Source organism: Amblyomma maculatum, chromosome 4, assembly GCF_055883805.1.
Source record: "Amblyomma maculatum isolate TAMU_Amacu chromosome 4, ASM5588380v1, whole genome shotgun sequence".
NCBI lineage: Eukaryota > Metazoa > Arthropoda > Arachnida > Ixodida > Ixodidae > Amblyomma > Amblyomma maculatum.
In genome coordinates this window covers 68,725,515-68,752,941 of record NC_139347.1, presented here as the reverse complement: position 1 = coordinate 68,752,941, position 27,427 = coordinate 68,725,515, and the positions used below count along the sequence as shown (strand labels likewise).

At 42.8% G+C, this 27,427-nt stretch overlaps 2 protein-coding genes across 30 annotated transcripts in view; one reads left to right on the top strand and one right to left on the bottom strand.

Moving 5' to 3' along the window:
* The window catches only part of LOC146191317 (uncharacterized), a 34,925-nt gene extending 12,991 nt beyond the window's left edge, over window positions 1-21,934 (top strand). For all 13 annotated transcript variants that reach the window (XM_084601840.1, XM_084601835.1, XM_084601843.1 and 10 more), the window contains 7 exons: window positions 2,597-2,704; window positions 3,204-3,349; window positions 7,334-7,432; window positions 8,952-9,164; window positions 13,226-13,294; window positions 16,470-16,635; window positions 19,289-21,934. In XM_084601840.1, coding sequence (XP_084457966.1) covers window positions 2,597-2,704; window positions 3,204-3,349; window positions 7,334-7,432; window positions 8,952-9,164; window positions 13,226-13,294; window positions 16,470-16,580 — 746 coding nt within the window. In that variant the 3' untranslated portion in view covers window positions 16,581-16,635; window positions 19,289-21,934. The remainder of the gene's footprint in view (window positions 1-2,596; window positions 2,705-3,203; window positions 3,350-7,333; window positions 7,433-8,951; window positions 9,165-13,225; window positions 13,295-16,469; window positions 16,636-19,288) is intronic.
* A 297-nt stretch (window positions 21,935-22,231) lies between these two features.
* The window catches only part of LOC146191316 (uncharacterized), a 42,189-nt gene continuing 36,993 nt past the window's right edge, over window positions 22,232-27,427 (bottom strand). For all 17 annotated transcript variants that reach the window (XM_084601827.1, XM_084601830.1, XM_084601820.1 and 14 more), the window contains one exon: window positions 22,232-24,781. In XM_084601827.1, the coding sequence (XP_084457953.1) occupies window positions 24,554-24,781 (228 nt within the window). In that variant the 3' untranslated portion in view covers window positions 22,232-24,553. The remainder of the gene's footprint in view (window positions 24,782-27,427) is intronic.

Sequence of the window (27,427 nt, the reverse complement as noted above, 5' to 3'; positions counted from 1 at the left end):
GCAAGCAAAAAGAGTATGAAAAAAAAGTAAAAACATGCAAATGGCAATGACCCGAGCAACCACAATTGGCCTGTCAAACTATGGGCCCTGCCACACAACTTTACCCTTTACACAGACCCCTCTGTTACAGAGGGAGGGGAGAAACAAACACGTGAACACAACTTTTCTTTTCACGCCGTGTCGCCTCCGCGTTGACACTGCACCTGGTCACTTCAGCGTCACGGTCGTCAGTGCTAATTTCTTATTACCGTTTCGACACATCCTTCCCATACTTCATGGCACCATGCACTGCAATAAGTGACAGTCGTCTTGGCTTGTCGGTTCTCCCAAAGTCTGCACTGACAGTGACCTTAGCCCTTGCGAGCCCGGTGTCGTTGCTGAAACGACATGAAACGGACCTTTCTAAGCAGATGCATCTCTCTTTTGTATACACAGCCCTCATCATTCCAACCTCGACTCACCAGTCATTAGAGCCTGTTACCTCTGTCACTCCAACGGCTTTCATCGGTGGTGTTCACCTTGCACCGCGCGAATATCTCAATGCCGATAGGTGCTCTTGTAGTACACACAAGGAATCACTGCTGCCAGGGGCTGAAGCTTAACAGGGCCCTCCATGTTACCGCGTGCATGTACCGACCCTTACAATTAATGCACACATTCTTGTTCCCCATGCATCTGTAAAGTATTTTTATAAAAGTGAGAATTACTATTAAAGTTAACAATTGAACAGTGGATTTCTTATATTGAGCTTGATTCGTTTTGCTTTGTTTTCATGTTCAGCTTCGAGAATACTCAATAGAGAATACTTGAAGGTGCTTGCAACTTCATGCATAGCCTCCTTTATACTCTGTGCCTGTCAACACGCCGCGCGAACAATAGAGCGGCGCCGTTGGGTAAAGTTGCGCGGCGCTGCCGCTCTCCTCGCTGAGGGTGCCACTGACGTAGGGGCTGAGGCGCACGGGTCGCACGGATACGAACGTCGGCGCGGGGCGGGAGTGCTATTATTCGCTAGCGGGATAACTGTTTCTAAGCATGAATCGTGCATATTCAGCATATTTACTTGTAAGGCCGACATCCACTAAGCATATCAAGTGATCATATGATACTTGTTAGGCAATGACACCAATGCTATATGACATTTTATGTCAGGCAGTTTTAAGAAATTGTGCATGGCTCGAAAAACTGCATGACTGCTCCGCTAGTGCCAATGGTGATAGAAAAATTACAATGCTAGTCTACACTGCAATAAAACAAAACTTAAGAAGTAAAGCACCAGCATTTATTTACACATTTCATAACAGCAATTCTGCTACAAGAGTACCATGTAGAAGTGGTGTGATTAATAGTTGCCACAAGTAGGGAAAAATGTTCACGGTGACTGCTGTCACTGATAGCTCTTCACAAGCCAGCTTGATTTACAGATGATTGGAACAACTGCATCGCAGTATGCCATTGAGATCTGTAAGGAGAACAATTTTGGTATCAGCTGTTACGTTCAATGATTCAACGTGTCGTACAAACGTTTTTTTTTTTTAACTTGAAAAAAAAAAAGGAAAGACAATATAGGCTTTGCATCTTTCGGTTTCGATCACTCCAAAATAATCGTCACAATAGGCAAAGCTTGTGTTTTTATTTTTTCACAGAACTGCGCAGTTAGCGAAACAAAAAATACTGCGCTGGAGCACATGTAACGTACTACACAGACGAGCTAACCAGGGAGGAAGTTAGCATCGCAGTCCAGAAAATACACGTGCACATTTAATAATATTATGACCTTACTGACTCTTAATAAACACACTTCTGGTGCTGTCATTACTTTTCACAGGCCTTAGCAGTTGAGTACAAGTTTTGCGCGGTTTCCGATGCTAGAGAGGGACAGCGATTTAGTTGACAAGAAAAACTAATATAGGCTTTGCACTATTTGGTTTAACTTCCTTTAAAGTAGTCTTCTTCACAATAGATAAATCTTGTGTTTCTATTTTATCACAAAATTTCGTAATTAGCGTATACTGCAAAAAACAAACAAACAAACAAACAAACTTCGCAGGAGCACATCTAAGACTACGCAGACGAGCTAGGCAGGGAAGCAATTAGCGTTGCAGTCCAGAAAGCACAGGTGCACATCTAACATTACTATTGCAGTATTGACGCTTAATAAACTGTTTGGTGCTGTCACTATTTTTTACAAGCCGCAAAGCAGCTGAACACTACGCAGCGATCGCCGGAAGGACAATTAAAGAAAAGCTGGCACTTACCAGTTAGTACAATGCTGTATTCCTGCAGCACCCGAAGGCAGAGAAAAGTAGAAGCATGACTTTGTACACTGCAAAACAGTCCACGAAACAGCGAGAAAGCGGCAGCGCGTGGCTATCCGGACCGCTTTGCAACACGGCGTGCCCGGCACTCTCCTGGCGAGGATGACCCTACGTCACTGTCGCCATCTCTCGGCAGCCAGCGGTGTAACTTGTCAATGGAGGAGGAGCGGCGGCAACGACCGCGGAGCACGGAGTTTCCAGGCACAGAGTGTATAAAGGAGGCTATGCTTCATGTTACGACATATTCTTCAGTTTTTAAACTTTATAACATTAACTTGCAGGTATTCGGAGGTTCATCAGGGAACTAGAAGCAGATGCTGTGGGCTATGAAACCCGGAATGCCAAACAGTACTCTAGTTCTCCAATGACAGCTGAAGACATTTGTGATGGTAAGAGATTTCAAATAAGTTAAGTTATTACTAACATTATTCATGTTTACAGCATGGAGCATGTGCAGTGCTTAGAAACCTGAGGATGTTCTAGTGCTTTTGCAACATGCAAATGGCATAGAAGTGACTTGTGAGATGTTTTGAGGCCCTGATTTATAGAAATGTACGCAAATAACCGCCTGGCAAAACCAAAAATATTTTTCTCTCACACTGTGGGCACGCTCTGGAGAAGAATGAAGTCAGAAGTTGCCTCATTTCCATTTGCCACTTAGATGCTTTAGCCATATGGCCCTGAAGGCTTTCTAAGTCTGCATACGGTATAGCAATTGCATTATTATGTCTGATGTGACGCAATTCATTTGTATAGGACTAGATTATGCTAGCATATCGTGCTCTCTTTTAATCTTGGCAGGCAACGAGACAACCCTTTACAGCATTCGTCTTCTTGTATATGCACTTGCTGAAGCTGGTTTAAGCTTTCTTTATGTCTTCTTTTCAGAAAGTGTTTGGATTGACAACAACACATCTCCATCTGGGTCCTACATTCCGGATGACTGTTACAGTCATGCTTCATCACACAGACATGTCCGCTTGCGAAACTGTGTCAGCCGCAACATTTCAGTTGTCAGTGGAGCTTACGATTCGGTACGTATGAATGGGCTAACTTTGTTCCTTTAGGTTAGCCTTAAAGGGATTCTGAGCGCTGTGGCATTCAATTGTTATTCTCAGTAAAAATGGATTCTGGCTATGCTAAAATTTGGCTAGCAGCAAAAGGCCCATATGTTCACTAAAGATTGGATTAATAATGCCGTCAGTCAATTCTAACCCTTGATGTCCATACATAAAAGGACGGGTTGCCGCCATTTCGAAATAAATTTGTGTTTTACTTCCAAGATTAGCCAGTGGTGCTACTACCTGTGCTTTGTTTTGGGATATTTTTGTTTATGGAAGCTCAGGGTTTGTCAAGAGTGGTCTTTTTCTGTGATTGGAATGCATTACTCAACACATTTAGGCCAACTGCTATTTGTCCTCAGTGCTCCTTTAAGGTTGATCAGCTTTTGATGGAGGTGAAAAGCAAGGCGCCCGTGTGCTGTGCGATGTCAGTGCACGTTAAAGAACCCCAGATGGACGAATTTTCTGGAACTATCCACTATGGTGTCTCTCACAGACTGAGTCACTTTGGGACGTTAAACCCTACAGACTGGACCAAACGAAGTACCAAGTCTTTTTCGAATAGGCCGGCGTTGCCAAAAGTCTCCACAGCCTGTGGCACGCTAGCTGGCTTCCCCTATTCCTCCCACTTATTAAGAATAAAGTTTGATCAGCCTCTGTCCTCGCGTATAGGCTGTATGTGCACTTGAATGCCATAAAGGGCTGATATACTCCATGGAGCAATAATCTGCAGAACATATGCACGCTTCAGAAAAATGTAAAATGGGGAGATATGTTAGCATGGGTTTCATGACTTCATAGCACAAAAAAAAAAAAAAAAAAAAGAGCAAGAAGGAAGGCATGATCATGTCTTCTCAGCGCAATTAAACGGTCACACAAACTGTCGTCAGCGAAGGTAAACAAAGCGATAATAACAACAGGTCATTGAACCACCCATCATTCTCCTGCAAGTTGTTGATGTGGCTTGCGAGACAGCTGAGATATTGGTGGTTGCAAATGCCCCTCCTCCTCTTCCCTCGCGACTTGTATACTGAAGGGATTCACAAATATGTCACGCAGATGAACTTCTGGTTGCTACAGTAGCTTGTTTCTGTGTTTTGTAGCATTTGCCGTGTAATCTGTCTCATCCCTTCTACTTCTGCGAGTTTTGCTGTTTTTGTCATGACATCCACAAAAGCTAAAGCAGAGACTTCAGCGGAGTTGTCTGCTGATAACTAGATAAATAAAGACATGATGCACCAGATGTACTGTTACATAAGAATCTCGTGTTATATGAATAGTGCAGTGGCATTGTTTTTGGGTGCTGCTTCGTGTTTTGCATAGTACTATGCATTTTTATTGTGGAGTTTCAAAAACTTCCCCACCTCAACCACTGGCTTGTTTGTGATGAAACTGCTCACAGAAGTCGTACATTTTGGTGGCTTTTGTCTGGTCCATAGTAAGTTTGGCTGTAGTGCTAACCAGGTTCAGCAGCGCATGATTTAGACCCGTAATCGCCTGCGTCGAATTCAAGAAACAGAAAGCCATAAGTTGGGTTGCCACCTAATGGCGGTTGCAGAGCCAGGTGTTATTTGCGAAGAAAACTGCCAGGATGCGAAAGGTGTCGAGGTGAGTGTTGCAAGCTGCGCAAGTCTTCTGCGCATGACAGCAACTGCAGGCTTTTGGCAGCAACCGTGCCTTTGGGCCTTTTGGCTCCTCCATCTCGACACAAATAGTTGTGGGTTCGGATCCTGCGTTGCCATGACCAGGTAAGTACCATTTTCAAACTTGCTATAAAACGAAAGTTACCACTGTGTGCAAGCTTTATGTATGGTTTCACCACGAACAAGCCTGTGGTTGAGGCAGGGAAAGCTTTTAAATTCTTCACACTGAAAACATGATGATGCACTTAAGGTAAAGTTATACTTTGTTTTTGGCGGGCAGGTGAGCACTGGTCAAAGTTGGATACGTCAAGTTGGCGTCGCCGCGCCAGGCGCAAAACCCGCCTTCTACAGTGGAACAGATTCCGCTGCGCGAGAATCAACGAAGGGAGAGTGTGTGCGTGCAGCCTACCCTGGCGTGGCCCGCACAAAATGCAGCCGGCTGCATTGGGCACCGGAACTGCCGAACGTGCCGGCATCGAGTGCCACTGGAGTGTAGCAGATTGCGTTTTGGCCGACGTGACGTCGCCGTGCCGAGCATACACGCGCGCGCTGCATCTGAGTATAACCGTGATTATAGTGTTAGGAACAAACAATGTTGACGGGGCTCTTAGTTTGAGTAGTAACTTCATACCAGCATCTGGCCAATTGATGAACTGGGGGTAGCAGCAGCAGTAAGGCGAGAAATGCTAACTGCAAACAAACCTAGGGGAAATGAGGCTTCCATTGTGAGATGCATATGAAGGGAGTCGGCAGCTGTTGACACCAAGGAAAGCGTAGGGGATTTCTCTTTGTTCTGATCTTGATCAGTGTGAAATAATAATAATAAAGTAGCCATGAAAAAGCGGGAGAAATAGCAACCACATACCACCAGTGGGAACCAAAACTACGACCTGCGACAGCTACGGCGGCGGCTGTTCATTCTTCTGCTCACTTCGAGTATTTATGTTGTGGGTAATTTGTTCTCGAAAGTGTTTGCCAGCGCCACCCTCGTTCATAGCAGCGGAAGTGAAATGTCTTGTGTTACCATGAGTGCCACGTAGAATGTTATCTAAAGAGGAGGGCAAGAGCTGTGTTATCACACAGATCCCAATCTCCTCGTTAGGTCACATTTGCCATCCGATCCCACCGGATGCCTCTGGCGGCATATGGCTGTTTTTTTTTTGGCGTTCTAATAATTGAGTTTCATGATTGCATTATTATTTCTTATTGATCAACACCAAACGCACAAAAAAAAAAAAAAACAAATCTCCAGTCCTTTCATTGGTGTTCATTGGCTGCTTTTATATGACCACAAGCGTGATCCGATATATAGAACACAGTAGTCAGTAAGATTGCCTGCAACTTAGACATACAATTATAGTGCAACAGCCCTAGAAATGCACATTCTGCAGTGATGGGCTGTCTGGTCGTGTACTCTGGATGCTGCAAAGCCTAACAGGCTTTGCAATCAAGGCTGCCTCGGCAATGGCTAGCTTCCCATTGTCTAGCATAAGGGGCCTAATCTTGTTATGCACTGTAAGCGCAGCAACGTTTCATTAACAGGGGTATACTTGTTGGCTCTTGCAACACTTTGGCAGTAAGGCGAGCAACGCCATCTCTTGACGCTGCCAGTAGCTTTCGGACAGCTAGGTTAGCTTCACTGCATGGCAGAAATGTTGTTTGGGGAATGGTGCTGCCAGACCAAAGGCAACTGCTACCTGCATGCAATGTACCTCACATCGCACAGTTTTGCAGCATATTTATTTGGCGGTCAGTAGGGGCCTAAGGTCGCACCCACACCACTTCGGACGTGAAAGGCGATTGTGGGAGCGCAATTAGAAGTGCCACTTACAGGGGCATTGCACTCGTTGAAGGTATCAAATAATTTGTTTACAAGATTTTTATAAACATATTCAGTAAAGCTGCAATCTTGCATAGAATTTTCAAGTGGATTCCTTGAGCGTTCATTATAAGCAATAATTTAATATATTCAAAGTAAACTGTGTTGTAATACATTAGTCTTTTTAATGCCCCATTGTATCTCAGGTTAACTTGGTCACAGTTACTATTCTGCTGTTGAAACTGAAACAATATAAGGGAATGAATTCTAGCAAATTATTTATTGAGTGTTGGTGAATGTCATTTGGCGATATATGCTTACTGGTATCTTCTGAATGGTTATAAACAAATAACAAACAATGAAAATTGTATGTCTATGCCCCTTCAAGAAAACTCTCTCTGTGCACATTTTAAAATTTTGGAAAGTCTAACTCTAGAGAAGGCTAACCGTGACAGTCTAGTCAACCATGGCATGACTTTTTTGCTTTCTGTCCAGGATATCACACAGTCTTCAGCAGATTTGAGTGTGGGAACTTCACCGCCGGCACGAAGCTTGTCAATAGCCGAAATACTTCACGTCTACTGGAAAGTCTCGGTAAGTCTCGTGACTAATTATCTCCAGTTATCGCCCCATCATTGAACTTTGTGGTGCCGCAAGTGCTGGACATCGCAGTGTTGGTGAGACAGAGAAGGCCGTTGGGCATTGGCAGATTTACTGGTGTCACTGGGACGTTGTTTAGAGCGTGGGTTTTTGAAATTCGTGCATCTAGTGGTGCGGGATAGCCAAATTTTGTTGAGGCACAGTGTCAAGAAAAATTGCATTTTTGAAAATTGTCAAGTTGATATTGCCTTTGCTGACGGCAAGCTACAAGTCTCTAATTGTAACCAGGCTCCTAATTGTAATCAAAAAGCTAATTATCAGAAATTAGTTAACCAGCTTACCAGTTAACATCACTAGCTTTTTTTTTTTTTCTAATGTCTGCCAACACTGGTATGATAGTGCTACAGAAGCAGCCTTGATACCTCAAAAAGCATATTTTTAAAAATTTTTGGCCTGCTTTCCTGAATTACCTGGTATAATGCAAAGTCTGTTTTGAGGGTGGCAAAACCTCTGTGAAAGCATTCATTTGCATTCTACCTTGTGGCAGACCTTTGTCTGGGAGAACATGGCTCCACACACATGCACGTGTGCCTGTACACGTGTGCATGCACGCGCGCGCGCGCGCGCACGCGCACGCACGCACGCACGCACGCACGCGCGCGCGCACGCACACACACACACACACACACACACACACACACACACACACACACACACACACACACACACACACACACACACACACACACACACACACACACACACACACACACACACACACACACACACACACACACACACACACACACACACACACACACACACACACACACACACACACACACACACACACTTGCTTTGTCAGCTTTTGAGTGTGTTCAGTATCCTGCACTTCTTGAAAGTGTGACTGATGAGCTCCTTGGGAATGCTTGCTGAAATGCCAGAGATCGCACTATTCCTGATGCTTTTAGCAGCTGCGTTACTTTCTTCTTAAAATCCAGTCACAGCATTGTGTGAAGTATGATGGTGCTGCTTTCAGTCATGTGGGTGTAACAACTTCAGCCCAGTCATATGGCATTGAAGGATTGAAGGAGCCAAAAGATGCTATTGCAAGAGGGTGCTAGAATACTCGATGATGATGTCCCCGAGTAAAAATGAAACTAGAACTACATATTTGGGTTAAATAGTGCTTAGGTCTGCATACAATACAAGGCAGAAATTTGACATGTTAGAAGCTGGAAATAAACATTCATGTTATATGCTTATTTTCACACTAATTACAACTAAAATTTACCTGAAGAAACACTTGGCAAAAGGCTGCATATACAGTTATTTTTAGTTTTAGCACCCTTTCTTCAAGTAGTCTTTGGAGTAAGGGTATAGTAGTGCTGTGGTGAAAGGATAAAATGGGGCAACAGAAAGGCAAAGTAAATGAGGTTTTGGCTCCAGTGTGGAAATCCTGCTCAAAGTTCCTATGACAGATCCCCCCAAAACCCCTCTTTTGTTTTTTCAGTGCCGCCTTCGGTTGACCGGACGGGCACTGCAACGCTGGGTGGGCAGCCTCATTGGTCTGGTGGTGTTCTGGTGCTCGTCCCAGCTGGTGACCTGGCTCAACCACTCGCCCACTGCCTGGGAGGTGGTGCAGTTTGTCTGCCCACTCACACTGCTCTTGGTGGTCACTTCTTCTGTGGCAGAGGTCAACCTGGAAGGCTCACGGGTGCTCAAGGTAATTACAGAAATTAACTGCATTACAGAAAGATCCTGGGGTCAAGGTAATTAAAGACACACTAGTGCACACAGTAGTAGAGCGTTTGTTAAGTACTACCTGTGCCCTTGTTGCTGTTTTTATTTTTGGTCATTTGGATTTTTTTTGTTTATTTACAAATACTGCTCCTCTCAGTATTGGGCTTTGAGTGTTTGTCTGCACAGCCAAAGGTCACAAGAATTAATGCTTGCCATGGTGGCTGCATTTTGATAAACACGGAATGCAAAAATACCTACTTGATAATTCATGACGTTCAATGCACATTAAAGTCCAGGTAGCCTGGATTAATTCATTACCGTCCACTGCAGTATTCATCATAACCAGCATAAGATGTTAAACCCCACAAACCATCTGAAGCCATAGGCTCTCTTGTGCGTTTTCATTTTCAATGAGAGAGCGTTAAAGGCCTCGGTCTCTAAAACATTCCTGTTGATGTTGCCAGTAAGCTGACAGGCTCTAGTTGGCAGGTGCCATGGCACTTACTGGTCGATGGGTTGTGTGACGCCATGAAACCACGTGGCATAGCCAAGTTGGAAGGTGCTGCAACCTTGGCTTTGCTGTTGAGGTTGGCAGGTGCCATGGCCATGCACTTACTGGTCGATAGGTTGTGTGACATCACGAAACCACATGGCATGGCCAAGTTGGAAGGTGTTGGCTTTGCTATTGAAATGGAAAAGGGAGATCATAATCCAGCCTTCCTGGACCCTTGAATTTCAAGTCAGAAATGCTGCCCTAGATCATGACATAGCTCAGTTAAAGCGAGGCTTTATATCTCTCTCAAGTGGCCTTTCTGATAATTTTGTATCTTACGACTGTACACCAATGAGTGTGTGAAATAGAGGCACAAATAAAAGATTACTGATTAAGCGAAGAACAAAGTGAATGGATATGAGTGAGAGTCCTTAAATGAGAGCTGTTAATGCTGTTGCGTCATGCCCTTAAGCAGAGCTTAAGTGTACCCTCTAATCTTTTTTATCAATTTGCTGTACATGCTGTTTAACTTTTCTGCTTGCTCAGTCTATGCATGGTAACAGTGAAGCATTGCAGAAGGCATTATCTATTCACTTATTACTTTGTTTAATTATCCACTCACTCGTAGTTTGCTTCCCCACTGACATGTATTCATTAAATTACATTATTTTTTTCTTTGAGTGTCCAGCCGTGGTGGCACAGTAAGTGGTTCAGGCACTCGACTCCTGTGCCCAAGTACGCGGGATGAAATCCCGACCGCGGCGGCCACTTTGCGATGAAGGCGAAAAGGCGTCCATGTGCTCTGCGATGCCAGTGCACGTTAAAGAACCCCAGGTGGTCTAAATTTCCGGAGCCCTCCAATATGGTGTCTCTCGTAGCTTGAGTTGCTTTGGGACGTTAAACCTTGCAAACCAAACCAGAATTCCCGTAAGCTTAATCAGCACATTCAGCACATTCAGCAGTCATCCTTATCTTGAGGCTCCTTGGATATTTTTCATTTTCAGTTTTTTTTTTTTTTTTTTTGGATGGGCACTCATATTCCAAGAGTTGCATAAGAGTAGCATGTATAGACTGAAGGTGCTGCATAGTAAAAATGTAGAGGGCCTCAACATGTCAAGCACTACAATGATGTTGCAGCTCTCTATTAACTTTGGTTCACATACATAGAGAATTGACATTACTATAATGCAGCTAATCTGCCACGAAGTGAATGACAGGGGGCCTGTAATATACAAGTAATGCCCTCTAGTCTTGAGTTTTATTGACACGTTTTAGCACTAGAACTGTTATGTGAACGAAAACCTGTCGACCGATTCCTGTCCAACAGAGCTTAGAGCAGAAAAAATAAGCTGCTTTGGACAACTTGGCTATCATTGCCGCTTTTCTTCCTGTATGTTAACTCTTTTGGGACCATAAGAATAATAGGAAATTTCTGAAAGTTCTTCGAAAAATTTATTTACTGAAATATTTAAACAACCTTGATGTAACATATGTTGAAATGCAGATATTAAAGTTCTCTTTTGTGTACATAATATTTCACTCAAGAATTATGCATACCATGAAACAAATTTTTCAGTATGAACTTTTTGGAGGAAAGAATAGACGAAAGGTTGAAAAAGGTACAGATATACAAATAATAAGGTGTAATAAAACATTTCAGAATGTAAAAGATATACTAGTAGAAGGCCTCTTTTTTTACTTTTGAAAATATGGCTTGCGTATCTAAGCCTTTTCGGGAGTTAACTTATCTGTAGGGATCTGCTGACTCTATGCCAGACGTGGACAGAAGAGACAATATATATTACATGCATTTTCTTTCCTGAAAAACCAACTGAGCATCTAGGTTTCAAATAGGATTTGACAGTGAACTAGGCTGTCCCAAAGCCGTCCTTATTCCCAGTCTTGTCTTAGTCTCAGTTTAAATCTCTTGGTGTTGTCGATAGGAAAGGCACATAAATGACAGTCTTTGTCAGTGGACACTTCAACTGCCGTGTGACAAAAAGACAAAGATTTACTTTACAAAACACGTTGCTGGGCTAGTTGGTGAAGCGTGTTTTCATAAAAAGATATTCAGCACTACACAAAGACACGGACACTGTGTCTTGTGCTTTCTTCTAGTTTCCGTGTCTTTGTGTAGCGCTGAATGTCTTTTTATGAAAACATTTACTTTTGTTGAGAATATTTTTCTTTTTGCTGACAGTGAAAATCAGGTGTCTAATGACAAAGCGGGTCATTTATGCACCTTTTCTTCACTGAATGCCAAGACTGCAAACTGATTCTTTGCTTTGTGCAAGCTGGCTCATGTTTGCCAGGAAGCAAGGGGCCTCATGTATAGGGTTCACCTATAACCTAGACTACGTTGTGGAAAGAAAAAATCTTTATGCTCATTGCAGATGGGGATGAGAATATTGCGGCACCATAAAATAGGGATTGCCCCAGTTGAATTATCGCACACCCATTTTTGGGGGCAAATTAAGTGACTAAAACAACTAAATCGTTGCCCACCCCTTAAAAATTTGATTATTCTCACTGCCTTCAAAAGCCTGGGAACCTTCCTTCGCAAAAACGTCAGATAGCCCCCAGAAGACCTGTCCATGGATGGAGATAGGACTGCTACCTTACTTCTTGTTTTCTTGTTCTTTTCAGTAATAAGACTGAGGGGGATGTGGAGGATAAGGGGGGACAATATTAGTTTTCCTTGTAGAAGAGAGGAAAGTGCAGTAGGATGGTAATTTTCCCAGCCAACAATAACGGACAAGAGTCTGGATAAATGGGGAGTGGCAGTAAATGGAAAGACTGCTAGACAAATTCAGAACATACCTTCCTGGCATTGTACAAGCTGTACTGCACCTTCACATGTTTTAACAGTTACAAAGGAAATTGTATCACCACCTGGCCTCTCTAAGCGTACTGGCAGTGAGACCCAAAGTAGGAAAGGATGGTATACGAAGCTTTGGAGCTCCAGTTTGATATTGACAGTGATAAGTCTTTCTAGGAGTTCAGTGATGATGACTGAGAAAATAAAACACAGATGAACTGATGAGGTGTCACTTGGCCACTTTTTATAGTTTTGGCACTTGAACTGAATTTTTGTCTAGTGGATGTTTTTTCTTGACATGTATTTCCATAGTTCGGCTCAGTGTTCTCTTGGAACTTTATAGTATCCATTGTTGGTAAGTTGGGTGCTTTCTTGTTCTCCTTATTTTGTAATCTGGCCATTTAGCTCAATGATCAAGCTTGAAAGGACATTGACCCTTTATGGAAATGATCTCAGGCATAATTTAAAATCATTTGATGCGCTTCTTCTTTGTAGTGCCTGAATAAGAAAACTGTCACATAGCTGCTAGCCAGTATCTGTTGGTTCTTTTATCCATCCTTGGTACTCATTATTGAAGTGCATTTATAATGTTATTTCTAATGAGGGCTTCAAGCATTAGTGTGACGTTTGTTAGGAATGCAGTACCACGGATCAAGCAATAGGCTTTTTCCCAAATTTAGGCCTGTAACTTGACAAGCATGTACATGCAGTCTCCTTGCTCGTTTTTTCGCAGTGTATTCGTCCCACCGAGGAGAGAATCCCGATGATGAATTTTCTTTTGAAGGCACCTATTCAGCTGAGCGTGAGTCTTCTTTTTCTTGTCTTCATCGTGTTGGAAATGTATTCTACAGAGCACATGCTCTATTTGTATTATAGGTGTTTCTAGAAACTAAAAAAATTGCGACTACATTTAATTATTATTACATGTGACAATTTGACAGCATAGCACCTCTGTGTGACTGGTACTGGTAGGGGGCTTTCCGCAATGTACGACGGCCCTGCTTCTGACTACTTGGCATGTTCTCACGATTGAGATTAGCTGCCGACTGCCTCCACTAGCCTCTGCTGATCACGTGGTGCGTGATGTTGCACCTCATGCTGCCCATTTGGCAACTTCCTTTCCCCGGCGCAACACCAACTGTGTGATCTTACTTCGTTGCGTTGACTGTGATGCCACACACCTTAAAGGTGAACCAGAGTGTGATAATGCCTGTGGATAGTGACTTTTGCCCCAACGAGGCTTCCATTCTGCGCTTAAGAGGAACGAGAGAGGATGATAGCTACTGTCATTGCCTTATGCCTGTGAGGAGGGACGTGAGACTTGACACTGCATTGAAAGGAACTCACTTGTTTTCATTATATATTAAAATGATGCTCGTTTGCCCCTTTCAAGTTTGTTTTAGTATGCTGGTGTTCACAGTGGTTGTATATAGTTATCATGGAGGTTTTATCTGTTTTGAATGAGCTCAGCAGATTTCATATGCCAAGTACACATGACAGTGCAGTAGGAGCAGAACACTGGCCAAAATATGTCGTGATATTATGGTGGAAATGAAAAGATCTTGACTGATAGTACTGATTGAGCCCAGCAATATTAAAGAAAAGAGGCTTACAATTTTAATTTGCTGTTGAAAATCACATAAAAACTGATGTGCCATCTTGCAGGGAAACCCTATTACTATGTATCACTGTAGTACCCCACGTGACTACATGTCTGCAAAATAACACCAATTTTCTTAAGAGTACACTGTTAATTTTTTTTTTCTTTCTGGGAGTGCCTGTCATTTTATTATATTTTGTGCTCTGTACAGCGTGTTCTTAAATAAAAACCACTCTTCCTTATGCATCGCGAGTGGCATGCTTTCAGCTTTTGTCACTAGATGGCGCCACAGTGTTTTGTATTTTGAAAATGATGCAGTGATAGCGCCCACTGTATCATTTGTCGACTAGGCGTGCTGTACAGGCTTGAGTTTGAAAACTGAAAAGGATGCTACTTTATGCTAAAAAATGTCTAATTACTGTTTGGCGAGTTAAATTTGTATTTGTTTTCGGTACGTTTTTTTTTTGTTGACCACCAGCCATCATCACACTCTCTGCTCATGGTTTTCAGCATCGGCTACATAAAAACGGGCGCATGCACTAATCGAAAAATTCTCGGTAAAAATTTTCTACACCTTTTCTACCAAAGCCGATATGGAATCAAGCTCTCTAGACAGCAATCTCTCCATTTCGCCGAAAAACATTCAGTGCCAAAATTTCAATGTTTTCTCCCTTTAAGTTGTTTCGATTTTTAAATTTTTAGTTAAGAGTTTTTCAGCACTACAAATATACTTCTCTTTGCTAAACATCAAACGGTAGTTCTATCATAGAGATGGATTACAAGCGTCTTTTGTTTGTTACTGCTTGAGTCCATGGAATAAATCTGTCTAGCTGCTTAATGTGCATATGGTATTATTACAACATTTTCAAACAGTAGTGCTCTAAAATTCCGTTGATATGTTCTCAGTGCTTAGGTTTTCCTGGTGCATACACACAAAATTGCAGGCAGTAAAAATGTTCTATAGGGTTACATTTTTTCTTCTGTTTTGTACGCTTCTGGATAGCACAATATTCCAGCAACTACATGCCAATTTTCGACAAATTTTGGTAGCATAATACATTCAATGACAAACCACACATGTGCAAACATACAAGTGGATTGGACACGGGAGCACGAGTGTGGTATAGAAGAGCTGAAATGCAGGGGCGGTCGATCGTTGTGGTGAACCACATAAGCAAAGGAAACAATGAAAACTGTGCATTAATATAAGAGTTAGCTGCTCCTGTGGGGACATGACACGAAGGAAAGAGACATTGCAGTTTCTTCACAATGCCCAAGAACAAGGAGGCAAGGAATCTGCGAGCTGCAACTGTAGTGGTGCGCTTACGTACGAGCGGGCCTGATCTGAGAGACCAGACGTAGCACAGTAGTGAGAACTCTACGGCAGCTTCCCATAGGACATATGAGCAGGGAAGTGAAACACTGAGGATAATGCAGAGATTTTAGTGGCCTTGTGATAGAGCATCCGCCTTGCATTCGGGAGGTACAGGGTTCGATCCCCAGTGCCGCCGGGTGGTTTCCAATGGGTACAAGATTTCCCCCGGCCTGGTGCTCGGCTCTTCTGGGGTGAAATTCTTGGGAAAAGGGGCCATGAACCAAAATGTTGGCTCGTGAACTGTTGTACGTGTTTCCTCCTGTGTCCTGTGTAAGTTGTTGCGCATTTCTCTTATATACTAAGATTTTAGTTACTTTATCCCCTGCTGTCGACAAAATGGATTTGTTGCTAATCGTTTACCAGGGACAGTGAAAATGCGGACCGAATTCTGTGAACACTAGAAAAGGAGATGTTTAGACCTTGTACCAAGAATTGCTAATTTACATTTCTGTGAAGAGGAGGGGTCAATGATGGTGATAAAAACGTTTATTAAACAAAGTTGGCGCTTTGGCCTAAATGGAAAGCAGAGAGAGGGGGTTGGCAATAAATGCCTTTTTACCTAATTTATCAGTTACATACTTAAAAATTGGGCAGTTTGGGCCATACATAGCTAACAAGAGTGCAGAAACACATGCAACAAAGAGAATACGGACGCAACAGGCAGTATGTTGTGTATTCCTATAGACTTGTCGAGATTGGGCCATACATTTTCTGACATGATACATTTGTCCTGTCCTCTTGTTTTAAAGAAAATTAACAAGAGTTTGCCGTAATTTAATTTTGTTACTGTGATGAGCATAGAAATGTCAAGTGTGCGTTCTAGTTCATTTAAATCATTTTAATTTTTATTTTAATATCAAATGTATTGACAGTTGCTTTGGACCACTGCTGTCTCCTGCCTTTTCCTTTGTTTATTGTTCTTGCATGTCTTGGTTTTGATGTATCCGTTGCTCTTGCTTGTTTTCTGTTGTGCAAACCTTTTCTCATTTTTCTCCTTTCCAGACATTTGGTTTTTCCTTGAGCTATGGCACCATAATGACTGTTGTTCTTGGTGTGCTCATGGCATTTGCTTCAAAGCTCATCATCGTCGAAATTCAAGCAAGTACAGGCTGATTGTCTTATCACCTTGGACCACTGTCGGCAAGACGCTGTAGGCATTGTAACTGCGGTAAGTGTCGGGTTTTTGAGGTATTGATGCTGCATTTGTGTTAGTGTAGAGCTGCAAGCAAGATAATTAAAAGGACTTCTTGACTTTCTTTGTTGTGCAAGATGCTGAATGCCTTTCTTGAAACTGAAAATTATTTAGTAGAAAATGTTTCTAGTGTAATGGAGGGACCTGTTACATAACTCTTGCGCCAACTCCACTGCAAGCGCTGCCAGTTCCATTCCTAGGGTGTGCCACGAACTCGTATGGGCCCTTGCAAAACTCTGGAAGCCAGCTTCTCTGCACAGCGAAAACCCTTTTCTGATAGCGGCCAAACCTGTTTTGGGAGCGGAAAATTGGGGTACAGTAGTGGAGACATCTATAGTTATAATGATGCCGCATCCATTCCCTACACTTCTCTTCCTCGTGTTGCTGCCGCTATTAAGGCATTAAGTGCGACTCTTCCAAGCCACTTTCTGCTATGGGAACCATTCGTGGGGTTTTTGCTATCCAGGAAAGCTGACTTACGGGGTTTCGCAAAGGGTCTATTGTATACCACGAATTTGGTACAATTCAGATAATGTTCAGAATATGCAAAAAATGTGGCACAATGCATATTTTTATTTTTTGAAATGTGACTGGCATATAGGTAGGTATTTTTATTTTTTTGGCAATAGCTCTTAGTGTGCTGTGAAAAAAGCGAGCAACTCTGTGAGGGGTCATGGCAAAAAATAAATTTAATTAATGAAATATTTACAGGAGCTTGGTGAATTACTAAAACATGGCTCTTTAGCTCGTGCTTTAAGTGCAAAGAAAATTTTTCTTTCAGACCTTGTACATGACATGGGGAAAAAATTCCTGTGAGCTTACTTAAAAATTCAACACTAAGAGTTCGAAACACAAAAGTTGAAATAAAAAATAAAACACTAAAATATTTTAGTGTACAAAAAGGGGCATAGGAGCTTCCTTCTGTTGTGAAAGTTCCGCGTGCCTGTCTAAGTTCTATCTTTTAGTGTTTTCAGGAGCAGTGACTACCATCCAGTTTTCATGTTGAGAGTTTGACGTACTCATTCTAACTAGACCAACAAAGTGCAGTGAAGCCAGAGTAACAAATAACTAGTAGCATATTATGTCACGAAGTACATCTTGGAAGACATGCTGCTCTTATAACATAGCTAAGTTGCTAGAAACGTTCACTTTCATCTCGTTCTTCTGCTTATAGAAAATACTGCAGGTTTTGTGTTTTCAAACCTTTTGCGAAAGGTTATGGCTGGCATGTTTTGCTGAAAGTGGCGAAGCGCGATCTGATTTGCCCTCAAAATAGTAAGTTTGCTAAAGGAGCACTTCTTTGAAAGCTAGATGGTCAAACTGGTTCAATGCGACAAAAAGAGGCTTTGCACTTGGTTAAAGTTTTAGCGAAGCTACCATGAGTGCCAGAGCTTTTCTTGTTGTTGAAACCTTAGCATAGGGCACTTCACTGCTGACCACAATGACATGGCATCAGTGGCCACTAGTTGATGGAGGTGAAAAGAAAGGAATTCATTTTCAATGCCAGTGCATGTTAAAGAATGCCAGGTGGTTGAAATTTCTGGAGCCCCCCACTACAGCATTCCTCATAGAATGAGTCACTTTTTGGATGTCAAACCCTGTAAACCAAACATAGTGTAGGTTTTTGAAGCCCTAATGAATAGAGATAAAACAATGAGGGCACAGTGAGTACATACAACTGCTTAAGGGCTAGCTGAAATTGAAAGCACGCTTACCTTTGGCCACTTTATGAAGTTCTAGGCCGATCGTTACCAGATTTATGATTCAAGCTGAATTTAGAGATCGTGAAGTTGACTTTGGGCTTCGCTACTGCTGCTGTAAAGAGATCACAGTAGAAACAGCGGATCCATGCAAATGATGGTAATTTCGTAATAGATACTGATGCGAGCTCGATGCAGTTTTTCTTCACATTTGATTCTGCTCTGAATATTTATTTTTCCTGGACCCTACCACGGTGGCTCATTGTTTAGGCTGCTGGACAACGAAACTCAAGGGCGCTGGTTCATTCCTGGCCGTGGCAGCTGCATTTTGATAAAGGCAAAAGCAAGGCTTCCATATTTGGTCAAAAGTTCTTTAGCCCTTCACTACGGCGTTTTTCACAGCTTGAGTTTTTTTTGGACGTTAAACCCTTTAAATCAAACCCATTTTTTCTATGTCGCCTCTTGTAAGTTAACTACACGGGAATTCAAGCTACAGTTGTGATGCTGTCTGTCTATATGAAGCCATGTGTTCGAACACATGGAAATTTTAGTTCAGCTGCGTGTCGAAAGCCATGGATCATATGCGATCCATGCCCTATGGGCAGATCCCAAAAAGTCACTCCTGTATGCTTGTGTCTGTGAACAAGCACGTATGTTATTAAGAAGGCTAAGCAGTGACTGCTGTTATCAAATAAAACTGTTGTGAAGCTTCAAGTCGAAGCATTGGGGCCTATGAGGTAATTGTGCCCACTTTTTTTGTTTACAAACCACAGCACTGTCTCGCAGTCAAACAGCAGTTTATTTGAGTGAATAAAAATTACAGTGCAGATGCCTTTTACATATGGAACAAGGTAGCTGTGTGTTTGTGTGTGTGCATGACCACTTGTGTAACTCCTCTTGTTAATTAGCTCTTGCACACTTTTCCTCAGGCTCCAGAAGGAAGTGTTTGTGGCTGCTGAACAACAACCTACTAGTGCGAGGTGGGACTACGTGCATACTACTTGGCAGCTTTCGAGCAAAGGGTGGCGTGTTGAGACCGCACATTTGGAGATTGGTGCGGTTTTTCAACACACACTTTTAAAGATTCCTCCCAGGAGCCTAAACGACAGAGCCTGTGATATATCGAGAGCTTTATACATTCACTATTTTTAGCTGTTTAGCGTTATTGTTGTTTGTGGTGATGTTGCTTTTCCTACGACTGTTCTTCGCAAAGGATAAGGGGAAGCTTGCTGGCACTTGTCGAGCAAAAGCTTATACTCAAAGTCACTGTGTTAGGTGCTAACGATATCCTTTATAGTCAGTGCCAGATATTTCAAATTATTGTTTACGTCAAACATTCGAGATATCCCCTTGAAAAATTGAATGTGCAAGTTTAGCTCTGTTATTCACATTGATTGAAATCCTGATCAATGGGATTGAACGGTGTGCTGCACCTATTTTGAACGGGACATTGCTGTCACGTGCAGAAAGCAGAGTTCAGTGCGCCAGTTTTTACGCAGCAAATGCAACCTAACTGACTGGAGGCTTGCGGCATCTCTCACTTGACCTGTCTTGCTGCTGAAAGCAGGAGGGGAATTAACTGTGCCCTTAATTTTAAATGTGGTTATTATTGCTTGTAGTGTACCTGTAACCTTATTAGGCCTCTTGTTATGGGCACTGCCTGGTTACAAACCACCTTCTGTTGAGGTTTTTATTGTAAAGTGAGCCAGGCTTAGCAACATTGTGCGAGTGGTATGTTACCAGTGTACCGACCTGCATGCATGCGTGCCTTTAGGTTGCATATAAGAAGATTGTCTACTGCCATGTTCTCTCTTTCAAATTATCGAAAATTTGACCTGGTCATGATCCCTTTTGAGCCTGGCGTTGACTGTGTTTCACTGACAGCCAACAAACTAAACTGCTCAGGCTCGTATACAATTTGGCAAAGGTATATACTATATTTTTACTCATGTGAAGGTGTACTTCTCTGCGCTTTGAAGTTTTGTTTGAATTATCCAGCATTGAACATGTGAATAAATGCGATGCTATTATTTTTTGCATCCTATATATAATTTTGAATTGCTGTTCTAGCCTTTACAAGCTTGTTTTTAGCCCTCACAGTCACCGCACCTGTATGCAGAGAGTTTGCAGACTTGTGCAAATTTTTATTTCTCTTCACACCTCATCCACGTCTACTCGTGCCTGAACAAACAGTGTCTTAAGCTATTATTGATATATCTCGCTGAGGTACAGAAGGGCAGCTGAGAGATTGGATGAGGTTTGATGAATAGGCTACCGTAGCTTAAAGAGTTGCCAACTTCGCTAGGCAACATCTCATGGCTGTGCAGTTATAGTTGTCCTGATTATTTTGATTACTAGCGCGCTATGAATGCATATGCATGGATACTTTTTACTCTGGTACTACTATGCAAATGCAAGCACACTTTGAGTCACATTTTTTTTTGTCTAATGTTTAATTAAGGTTTAACTTTTAAACTTTAACCTTTAGTTAGTTTGTTTAATTTAAGCAAATTGATATCAGGACCCATTGATAACCTAACCTGTCAAGGGTGATTTTAAACTTGTTAACCAGAAGTGTAATTATTACTTCTCTGCGCAAGCATTCACAACTGTTTTTCATAAACTTGCACAAGCGGACTGTGCATGGAATTCCTTGTGCTTGATCGGTGGAGTTGCCAAGCTTTGTAATAGAGCTTTTGGGAAGCTTATGGTGCTAGAGAATGAGGATGAAGACTCATTGTTTTCGCTGTCTGGAGGTTCAGAATGTGAGTGACGCAGCAAAAGCACATCAAACACAATGAGGCCTCTGTAGTTTCTGTAGAGTGCATCTTTGGGACTATATTCTGTAAGGCCTGTTATTAATATTATTATTATTATGGTGGTGACATATGCCACAGCTTTCAAGTGTCTATGCAAAGGAAACACTGATGTGAAACCACTTTGATAATAAATCTGAAATAAACGATAAATTGAATAATAAATCTGCAAAGAATCGGGTGCGTAAGTTCTCTTCCAGAAGCTGCATTGTTTTGCATTTCCTGTATGCCTGGTTGTACTGCACATTTAGTTCCTAGGTTTTGGAAGTTCCTGGAAAAATTCGCAATTTTTTTCTTCCTGTGACCTCCTATCTTGGTCACCATTACAGACTATGAGTTGAGAACAAGCTGCCGATACAATATTTGAGATCGGTGACTGGACTTGCGAGGAAGATATTTATTGTGCACAGACTAAATGAAGGGTGCAGCATGCATCTGGTTTGTGTACTTCGCCTTCAATTATCACACCTTTGCTTAATTTCTCTTGTTCTATTCTCGATGCGCTGCTGATATTTTGTTCCTCCCAGACAATGCATTGGCACTTTGCATATTACTCAGGTATAATCTGCAATGCTCAGTATGAGGCAGCGACTTGCTCAACTGCATCATTTTTGTGGTACTACTACAAGGGCGCTTATCAGATGGAAACTGTCATCACTTTACCTGTGCTTTGTTCCTAATATTACATGGTTTTAAATGTATATTTTCCAAAAGCAATATTTTGTATTTTACATATCAAAATAAAAATATACAAAACAACTGTTGTTGCATAAATATTTTATTGCTGTAAAAAAAAAAGGGTAAATCCCTGAGCATATTTAGGTTCTTTAAATGTATGACTAGTGAATATCTGCCTGTGGCTTATCTGTTACTTTTCAGATGGTGGTACCTTTGTATGAAACGGCCTCTTGGTTCCTAGTTTTTCCTTCCCAAATATATGTGTCCTCTGCTGGAAGCATTTTTGCCATAGTCAAGTACTGTTGAAGTCTGGGGTATTAATGAATGTGCAGGATTCTTAGAAAATCGGTCTTCAAGTCTTATGAGGTGTTCAGAACGTAGATTCCATGTTTATGAAAAGCATATTTCATAACTCCCATGGCAAAATCAAACCGAGAAAGCAGTAATGAACATTGAGGCGGGATCACATTTAGGTTGTTTACCTAGTAGATGTAGATAATTTGGTAAGTGCATTTAACATTTCCTTTTACCAACCTTGCAGCGTACCATGTAGATAGTAAGTACTGCATTGCTCACATAATTAACTATAATTAACATAATAAAAGAAATGTGTTGTGATTAAAGCAACTGAACTAACTTTTGATGCATCTTGCCGACACTTGTGAGCCAGACTCATTACAAGCTGGCTTTCTCTTCTGCTTTTTAAATAGTCTAGCTCATCATGTGCTTTATGTTCTTTTACAAACTGTCTTAATCTGCAGTGGGTAAGGTTCATCCAACACAAAATTGTTGGGCTGAACGGGTAATATGGGTACTAAAAGAACTTTTAGTCTCTCGTAGCCCGAGTTGCTTTGGGACGTTGAACGTTAAACCCCCTATACCAAAAAAACTTTTGGCTCAGTTTTCATTAAAAAGAAAAAAAAAGCTTCCCGGGTGGATTAAAAATGGAACCGTTTAGGAATCAGCCTGAAGCTCAGTATGCTGCTTTAACATTTTGTGTAAAGTAATTGAACATTTTGTAATAATTTCATTAAGGAACCACTGGTAAAATTATTCCTGATGTTACGCATACAGATTAAAATTGTTGTCATACTCATTTGAGTCTGATCCTATTGCTGTCTGCTGGAAGCCACTTCAGGGCACAGGCAGGCTTATTGGCCCTAAGTTACCTAGAAGACTTAACTGTTGGTGCTTGCAATACACAATCCACTAATTGCCTACCATGTCCAAATCAAAGAGAGACCTTTGAAATTTGTTGGTTGTGCTTCCCATTCCTAAAGTTGAGAACACTGCATCCCTGTATCATCTTCCTGGTCTGACTTTTCCTTCCTTGGACTGCAGACAGCTGGTAGTAGCTATCCCCTTTGAATAGTAATATCATATTTGATATTTAGTTATTGTTCCAGGCTTCAATGATACTACAGGCATCTAACTTGTCAGGCTAGTTTGTTTGCAATAGATGCAAAAAAATAACTGCATGAGCAAAATGTGGATGGCACGGCTGTTGCATGAGGCACTTCTGTGCGTCTCTGCCTCTTCTTCGTCCATGTCTCACTAGTGACAATTATCCCACTTTTGTTTGACACCTACAGCCTACTATTTTATCTGTCTTGTTGCTGGTGTTCTCGCTTCCAGTAAGAATTAAGACAAGCCTTTATATCATTGACTATAGTACTACACAATATGTTTGTTACTGTGCCAAAGAGAATAGAATAGTGAGGAAATGGCCGTTAAAGAAAAGACCCTCCTTACTGCCCTTTCCAACTCAATAAACAGACCAGTGTACCTTTTTCTGCACCCAATTTGCTTCCCACACCTCAAGTTAAGAACATACCATCCCTGTAACATTCTCCAGCCCCTTTCTGGCCTTTCGAGGAAAACTAAAAAGGTCAGCTTTATCTATAGCCACAGCAATCATTTTGGGGAGACTATGCTCTAATGAATGCCTTTGCATGATGCAAAATATTTTAACACTTTTTGAACAAGTGGCTGCGGGCAGTATTAATGCAAAACTGGACATACGAGCTCTCAGTTTAAAAAATTTGAACCAAGGTTCAGTTAAGTGGAGTAATGTAGGAATTGAAACACATTTCACCCGTTCAGGTTAAGCTTATGTCTGACTGATCACCCTGACTGTAGTGCCTTTCAATATTGAAGTTCTCATCTGATAGAGGCATACAAGATGCATTCTATTTTAAATTATAAGTGCATCTAATATGGTGCCAACTAAATGACGCTCAAGTACCAGACTAGTTTGTTACATGTATACCGTGCACTTTGCGGCTATGAGTACCCTTACATCACTGCACTGAACACTAGAGACCAGAGGAGTACTCGTACATCACTGCACTGAACACTAGAGACGAGGAGTACTCGTACATCACTGCACGGAACACTTGAGACAAGAGGAGTACTCATACATCACTGCATGGAACACTTGAGACCAAAGCGCTGTCTTGCTGCGGACCACACTTGGTCAATGAACTCGATACAGGCTCGGGAAAGTTTTCACCATCACGTGGCAAGAGCTAAAGCAGTGAACAAGTACAGGAACTGGAAGCGAAGTGAAACAGTGTTCATCCCTTTCCCTTTCGGTCATTGGTTCACTCTCTGGTTTGCTCACTTGCACATTGCCTGCGGTGGTGCCTGATGACGACTGAGGTGTCACATGTTTTCACCAGCGAGTAGAAGAGACTGCGGCTATGGCTTTTTGGTACGCTGTCGTTTGGCCTGGGCAGGTTTTCCTTTGATCTTGGCAATTTTCGCGGTGGTTTGCAGGATCCAGGGCACGAAAGTAGCCACACGGGTGTAGACGCCCGGAAAACCTGGCAGTCCGCACTGGACTCCGAAAGACACGACACCCACCACCTCCCAGATGTCCTTGTCGTCTCGGCTGACTTTGACAGCAAGGGGGCCGCCAGAGTCATGCTGTAGATGAAAAGATGGAAGATAAAATTTTGCGAGAAACCTGGCTATGGCTTAGTTAAGATTCTGCTATAGCCGTTATTGGTAGCGAACCTTAGGCCAAGGCCCATCACTTTAATTCCTGCACTGTTTTTGCGGCACTGCCTTCTTGGCAAGAACTTCGTCCGAGATGGCAGTTCATGGTTCCACGCCTTTGGAAAAAAAGTCGCCTGTGCTTGTGTGCGCAGTATTTGACACGGGTAGAAGTGGCTGGAGGTGGGTAATTTTGCATAATGGCGAGTGGGAGAATGGGTGGGCAGCACACAGCGCTCCGAGAGGATCGCGACGGATAGGGGTCTGGAGGGGGAACTCAAATGTAGGCAGCCTCTGATGAACCTTCTGGTTGGTGCTCAATTCCGGGCATCTGCCAAATTTTGTGGAGGGGCAGCTTTTTTTCTTTTGCGAAAGTATTATTGTGCCATATGAAAGCGAACATTAGGTGGACGCTTGCGCTTCGCGTTAAGAGTAGATGCGATAGCGGCTTTGAGACCATCTTTTCATTCCATGTCCCAAAACGTTGCTATACTACAATGCCTTCATTAGGTGCCCCTCCAAGACTCTTGGTACCAACGACTTTTCGTGGCCCATGTGTTGCATGGCCACCTGGCATGTACATGGTCTTGGTTCGAACCCCAATGGCGACAAATTTTTATAATCAATTTCTTTCATTTTCTAAAATACCCCCATAAGAGGAACCTCCTCGCCAATTTTTGGCTGCATTTGGACCCTCTCCCAATCCGTTACAATGATCTGAATGTGAACTGTTTAAAATTCCCGCGCGAGGTCATGTAGTTTTGACGTCAGGACTTTGTAAACCAATTAGAATTTTTTACCGATCGCTGCAGGACGACGACGACACCGGGCTTTCAGTGGAACGAACTTCTTATGCTATTGCGTAAAACGTAAAGCTGTCCGCTGTTTCTGAAAGCCACCTGCCATAATTGGTACATAAAAGAGCCACCTGCCAATCTTGACAGGTGGTGAAATGGAGAGGAGGAAATCTCCCCTTTCCAATCCTTTAGACGAGAGGAAGGAGAGTCTAAATACTAGGATATGATGAACGTCTAGGATATAACGAAATATTGGTATTAAAAAGTTGAATATTACAAAAAAAACTAGGATATAACAAAGCGTGGATATAATGAATATATTTAACGTGCTCCTCATTACTACATAAGCGGAGCAGGAAAGGCACACGCTGTCGCAACTCCTCTGTATCAATAAATTGACCGGCGCAATTTTTCTTATACGATGTTCGACAGAGCGAATTAATGCCTGGTAATTTGTTTGCCGCTTCGAATCGCTACGGCCCAAGTGTTAAAAATCTATATACGCACCGTGAAATGGCTTGTGGGGGTTGGTACTTCTCGTTGCAGGCAAATTTTACTTCATAAAAACGAGATATCAAATTCATGAGTTTCTATAGTAGTTACGAATAAAGCCCCTCAATAAACTAAAAGTAGCGCCATCTCCTCCTCCGGCGCCGCCGCTATACCGCCGCTCCTCTCGCATTTCGACCGTGGCTCCGCCTACGCGGTGCACGGCTAGCGCGCGCACTCCGGATCAGGTGGTGGTGGTTGTGGTGGTAAAAACATTTATTATATTACATAGAGGTATATACACTAGGTGGGATGCCTAGGCAGGCACTCCATTGGCGTTTGCCGCAGACCGGGCGCTCTGCGTTAAGACCTTTTGGGCCTCTAGGGTGCAGCAGCCGGACAGGGTCGCCTCCCAGTTCTCTGGGAGGCGACCCTTCTTTGCAGTTCTTTGCACTGGGCGGGAAGAGTTTGGTGCGTGGATATGTAATATTCATATATTTCTTTAAATTTGTAAACTGTGCTGAAATCAAAATCCTGATCCGCGTCGGGTCCCGTGGGAAATGCCCGTGTCAGCACACAGTTCATCACTTGAGACCACGCTCAAGACGACCCAACTTTCCCGTAACCGCGGCGACCCGACAGGGCGTGCTTACGCCACGCGGAACCCAGCGAAGAGCACATTCGCTCGGTCGGTGCGTTGATCTCTCCACACCTCCGTTACGACCGCGCGGATACCGCGAAGAGCACGTTCGCTTGGTCGGTCTGTTGTCTGTCTATTCACACCACCGTTACGACGGCGCGGAGACTTCGCGCCCCGCGAACCCCGCCTGAGTTACGTCTCCCCTCAAACTTCGGAGAAGAAACGCGAGGACCCGACGCCTCGGGAAGAAGGCATTCGGAGCCGAGACGAGACGAAGCACGGACGCGCACGAAGGCGCACCACATCCAGCCAGGCGACCCTCTGCAGATCAACCTAATCTCTTTTTAAGTATTAAGTATTAATAAACAGTTTGATTTTAACTCCTCATCTGGCCTCACTGCTATCATGGCGCTGCCGACAGGATCTGCAGAGGCGTCTCGCACGCGCGAAGAACCACCGGAAGCTACAGTGCGCAGCAGAACAACGTCGACGAGTTCCGAGACCACCCTCATCTGGTCACCAGCGAAATCGACAATGCGCAGTGTTCTCATCGAGTTGAAAAAACAGCGGCTGGCCGACGAGCTTCGAACCCGTGGACTACCGTGCAGTGGACGTAAGGATGTTCTCGTCACACGCCTCTTGAACGACAAC